Below are 6,000 nucleotides of genomic sequence, written 5' to 3'. Positions count from 1 at the left end.
CACATTTTGTTTCCCTCAATCACCTCCCATTAACATGCCAGAAATCTTTTTCTCCTTCGAAACCATATTTATTGTGTTATTGTTAAGAATATGCGAGGTAAAATATCCACCAATTCAATGCTTTCCACATGTATGTTTCACTGACACTCCTCACGTTCTTCAGGATGTGAAACTGTTCTCACCCTCCTTTCTTAGCTGTTCATAAACGTACTGCCCTCTTTATTATCATAAACGTACTGCCCTCTCAAGTGACTGTCTAATGTTTCAATTTGTTCTTGTCAATCTGATCCCATGTAGACCTTCTTAAAAAAAAGAAAATACAGTGCTGAAGACAGACCTTTACAACTAGCTTACTAAACTGTTGCTCACTTTGAGGATGGTTTAAGGTTCAGTGCTGATCTCAGGGCAAATGTTCCAGCGGTTCAGCCGTTTTCAATGGCTTTAAAAGTCTAGAGTCCCTCAGAATTTGACACTGTGTCCTTCATTTTCCCCTTTTGGGTCAAGATTCTTGCATGTGATATTTGATGAAAATATTCATCCAGCGCTTCTAGTATGAAAGCAATAGAGTCGGTTCGTCTAGTAGACAATCAGCCACATGTTCCGTAGTCTCAGGTTTTTTAGTTAGTTTTTTGTTTTCTGATTTGTCTTCTTCCTCTGTTGTTCCAGGGAATAGAGACCAGTTGCATCTTGGATGGCTGCTTACTAGCTATTAACATTCCAGATATTATGTAATGATACAGAAGGTAAAACAGAAGCACGAATATGCTACTAGGCCTATTAACTGGGGGGTCCCAGGACGCTAAAGGCACAAATCAAGGAAACGAGATATCTGATTGTACATAAGCAACTTCAGCAGCTACTCCGCCTATCTAGTTTTCATCCTTGTTGTAAAATACAAACAGGCTTAAAAAAGTTCAAGGAAATATTACATGATGTTTCCATCCTATTTTTTCCACAATCTTTCTGAAGGTCCTTTGTATCTATAACACATCTTTTGCCAATTCAACTTTCACAGGTGTACAATTTATTACAGTAATTATCTATTAGGGTTGATTGTTTTTGTTATTGAGGTGTTTAAAGTTTAATTTGCTGATTGTGCACATTAATCAATGCGACTTTTGCATCCCCCTTTGTTTCTGCCTCCTTCTCACCCCTGGTAGCCACTAATAGACTTGGTTCTCTACATTTCTTGACTTTTTAGATAAGTGAGGTCATACAATATTTGTTCTTTTTGGATTGGCTTATGTCACTCAGCATACATCTACTCTCACTTACTGACATGACAAAATTCCAAAGATCAAATTGCCTTGCAAGAATTGGCATGATGCAAAAATAGAGGATGACTGCATAAGATCATAAAACTGAGGCTGACTACTACATCATTACATAGCTGCTGAATTACACCATTACATAATTGCCAACCCATGGAGACGTGAAGCTGTGGTGGTATAGTAGTTACGTGTTCAGCTGTGATCTGTGTAGTTTGGCAGTTCAAAACTACCGGCAGCTCCTCAGAAGAAAGACTGGACTTTCTACTCCTGTAAACAGTTACAGTCTCTGAAACCCACAGAGGGGTCACTATGAGTCAGCACTGACAGCAGTGAAAGAGAAACCAACAAAGTTCCCATGATCTGTACCATCGCAGCCAGCCGTGCTTTTGTCCAGCATATTAGCATTTTCTACTGCCGTCATGACATTGCAAATGTGCAAAATAATCATATAGTAGGCTTTTCACTATTGTCATAAATGAAAAGTGTTGGCTAGTAAGATGAACAATAACTAAGGAATAGATGTAATGTCCTCTAGTATATATCAATGATCTAGTTCTCCTACGGACTTTATTGGATGTATGGACCACCTTTTTTCCCCCCCTCATTCATCTGTTGATGGGCACTTAGGCTGTTTCTACTTTTTGACTATTGTTTATAATGCTGCAATGAACATTAATGTCCACATCTCTTTTTGAGTCTCTGCTTATATCTATGTGGCATTACTGGCTGGGTCATATGGTAGTCAGAAAGCTCTTTTTAATTTAACAGGTCTGATTATGTCAGATCCCTGTCCCAACCATTTCAGGTTAGAAAGGTCAGCTCCCACTCTGATTTCAGTATTGCTCCCACTTCTATCTCTCTACCTCTATGCCTATCTGGTCCAGTGGGGTTTGAACAATCACTCAAGTTCCACAATGAAGCATGTTCTTTTTGATGGGCAAATACCTGCCTCTGCTGCTTCCTTCTTTCTTTATTACTCACCTTCTTCTCTTCTTCCTTAAATAAATATTGCACTACGACGTGTTAATCACAAGGCCTAGAATGATTACCTTTCGAATTTTCGTATCTACTTAGTGTTCACTGAGGACTTCAAAAGGACAGAGCTGAGATAGGCACTTCATGCATGTTATTTGAGGTTTAACTTCAGAATGATTCCGTGAGATGGATATTACTGTCATCTCTGCTTTACATCTGAGGATCTACAGGGATGAGGAAACTGAGATGCATAGCTGAAAAGAACGTGTCCAATGTCAGTCAGTGATTGAGCACAAGCCTAGTCATCCCCCAAGTCTTAAAATGATAACTGGAGACTGTGCTCTCCTGATTTTTGTTCACAGACGTCATAGCTTCTTCTTATAGCTGACATTGCACCGTATACCTTTCTGTACATTGCCTCCTTGCTAGATTTTCAGCTTCTTAGGAGGACTGACCATGCCTTTTTGCTTGCCTGATATAGTAGGAACCTGAGTCCATCAAATTCACACCTTCTGATATAGAACTTGCTTTTAGTAACACTTGCTCATTTTTGAGTGCCTAACTTTCACCAAAGGAACCCTGGTGGTACAACAGTTAGGTATGCAGCTGTGAACCACAAATTCAGCAGTTCAAATTCAGCAGTGGCTCCGCAGGAGAAAAGATCTGGTGATTTCCTTCCAGAAAGAGTACCACCTGGGAAACCCAATGGGGATGTGTTACTCTGTTACATAAGGACTCTGTAATTTAGAATCAATTCAACAGCACCCAACAGCCGTTGTGGGGCTTAAAGTCTAAGAAGTAATTCATTCAAGTTCACTCATATAATGTGTGGACTTCTCCCACTCCCAAATTGTCCATTACATTATTTGTCTTTTATCAAAGGCCCTCCCTGGGTGTGGGCTGTTGACAAGATTTGTAGCAATTTATTTTGGAAAATTGATAGTAATTAAGTCAAGTAACAACCAGAGGATAGTAAATATATTAATGAATTCTGTGAAAGTGCAAGGACCCATGACATAGACAGATTTCTAAGCCAAAAAATAATTCTGAGCTTACTTTTATATTTTCCCTTTTTTACCTGTAAATATGTATTTAATAAAAAATAAGAAAAGTCCCTTAAGCAGTGGACATCTTTCTTTCAGAATCTACTACCATACCAAGTGACTCCAGTTTCCACGTTTCCTCCTCAACAACCAGATTCTACTTTTCCTTTAAAAAAGCAAATAGGGAGACAGAGACAGATGATTAGTACCCTTAGATAGCTGGAAGCCCTCTGGCTACTGGGTTGCTTCCACCTCGTGCAACTCCGATGTGTCAGAGACTGTGTTCTGTGGGGCTTTCACAGGCAATTGTTTGGAGCAGGAAGTAGATGACCATGCCTCTCTTTTGAGATAACTCGGGCTGGACCCTGACTTTCAATTTGACAGCGACTCACTGAGCCATTAATCATTTGCAACCGTCCAGGGACTCTAAGCTTATGCAAGCAAACTTTGTACAGTCACAAATTTATCATTTATTTTTCAGTAGATCAAGAAAAAAGAGAGAGGAGATGTGATGTCTTTTATTTCCATTAATGAAATCATAGAAACAATTTAATTTAAAATATGTCAAGTAGATTGCTTGAAAAATTAACATCACTATTGACTTAATCATTAAATACCATTTTGTTCTTATGCAGGCATCAACAATATGTGTTCATAGAAGAATACTCTTATTTCTAGAACATCATTCTAAACTCTTTGGGTACCATGAAAGTCACATTGACCAACTATATGAATTAAAAGGCAAGTCTCTTAGATGTCATCATTATTTAATTTGGGTTTCTATACATTCCAGATGTCTAAAATAATATTTTCGAGGCAAAGTAAGCAGCTACTTATGATTTATTTTTCTCTGCAAAGATGCTGAATTTTATCTTTCCACTGATTCCACAACCTCACCCCCATCCCTGTGCTCTCTCTCCTGGAAAATGTTCTAATCATTGGGTCTACTGGTAGTCTGCTTTAGGGAGTCCTTAGTATATCAGTAGGTATGTGTGAACACTGAAAAATACAATTAAATTAAACAATGATCACTAAAGAAAGATGGTTCTGAACCTTTAACAACAAGAAATCTTCATTTCTGCTTTATAGGAAAGATTTGTTACTATTCTATAAGGGGGAAAAATTGATGGAAGACATCTGTCACCAGGTCAGCAGTGACAAGTGTAATTGTCAAAGCTGTTCTCACATGGAGCCTTATTATGACAGGGCTTTGACCAACATAGAGGCATCCAGGTCTCACAGTGTATCCCTGTGAACCCAATACCCATGCAGTTACAGATATATCTGGAGAGCAAAATGAAATTTTCATGTCAACTTTTGGTCAGATAGAGGAAAATTATTTTCTCTGTCCTCTTTATCTATAAACCTGGGATCCATGTACAGTCTTAACACTTAAATCAAAACCCTGATAATTATCGCTATAGTTATAAAAGCATTGAGTTTCATATTTATGTCCTATCACTTGAAAAAAATTATCTGTTTTTTACATATTATAATACAGTTTCATGTAATATTCTTTGGAACTCATATCATCTACCTCCAGCTTCTCATCCATAAATTGAAGAGAATAATACTCCTGTAAGAGGGTTATTGTGACAATTAAATGTAAAAAAAAAAGCCCCATATCTAAAGCATCAAAGACAGTGAATAAATTGATATCATCTAGCAATAAACAAAGTCATTAAAATATTCAAAGGCTGTAGAGAATGAACTATACTACTATGCCACTCTTTTATTTATAAGTCTCAATAAGGCTCTTTATGAAATGAAACAAGAAATTGTTTTCAAAATCAGTACATACCTCATTAAATCAATTATGACTTACATTTTTTCTCTTACTTTTAGATCACAGGAATATTTTTGCATTGAATTTCTAATCATTTGCTGAGTGATTGGGATTATCTGACAGCTATCGGAGAGAGAGCTGATGGGGGAAGGGGTGGATTTTATTAAGTGGGGTTTTGATTTCAGTGGCTAGTAGATAAAATCACAGGTGAGTGTGCTCAGTCTAGAAGAAGTGAAGTCTGCTGTCCTTGTTGTGAGTTGACACTGAGTCAATTCTTCCCAACTCCTGGGACCCCACGTGGGCAGAGTGCCCCTGTGCCCTGGGGTGGTCGGGTGGTGATTTTCTGGAAGCAGAGAGCCAGACTGTCTTCCAAGCTGCTCCTGATCAGGTTCTAACTTGTAACTTTTCATCTAATATCTGGCACTTAACTGTCTGTGCCACCAGAAGACTACTGAGATGAAGGTCTGAGGGGAAGGAGAGCAACTGGAGTCCTGTTCACGGTGACTGCATGTGCTTACCACTGAGCACAGGTGTCTGAAACCAAGCCAGTGGAGCTGAGTTCGTTCTAATGCACGATGAACCCTGGGTGTACAAGGGAGAATGTGCTCTGCACTGTTTTCAAGGTTGTGACCTTTGGGGAGCAGATAACCAGGCCTTTCTGCCAACTTCCAACCTTTCCAAAAATAGGTGAATACTTAATCTAGTATGCCTCACAGGTATTAGAATTTCACTAATATCTGAAATATAGCCAGATATAACAAGTGACTATAATTTTTGTATGATTTGCTAGTTAGAAATCCTCTATTCACATCTAATTGTTCAACTAAAGATAGTTACTAAAACCTACTATTTATAAGATATTAGTTCGAGGCCTCTACTCACGGCGCTTCCTGAATGTTCCACTTCCACTACCATCAAGTGGATT

The 6,000-nt window shown here is 38.4% G+C and overlaps 1 protein-coding gene across 1 annotated transcript in view; it reads right to left on the bottom strand.

The window, feature by feature from the left end:
• CRB1 (crumbs cell polarity complex component 1) overlaps nucleotides 1-6,000 on the bottom strand; it is a 184,452-nt gene that overhangs the window by 156,563 nt on the left and 21,889 nt on the right. The window contains 1 exon segment of the mRNA XM_013003922.1: nucleotides 4,434-4,573. Coding sequence (XP_012859376.1) covers nucleotides 4,434-4,573 — 140 coding nt within the window.

This window comes from Echinops telfairi, unplaced genomic scaffold, assembly GCF_000313985.2.
Source record: "Echinops telfairi isolate 266 unplaced genomic scaffold, ASM31398v2 ScPeMD7_7424;HRSCAF=8462, whole genome shotgun sequence".
Lineage (NCBI taxonomy): Eukaryota > Metazoa > Chordata > Mammalia > Afrosoricida > Tenrecidae > Echinops > Echinops telfairi.
Note: the sequence above shows the minus strand (reverse complement) of the source record. Positions and strands in the feature narration are given on the sequence as shown.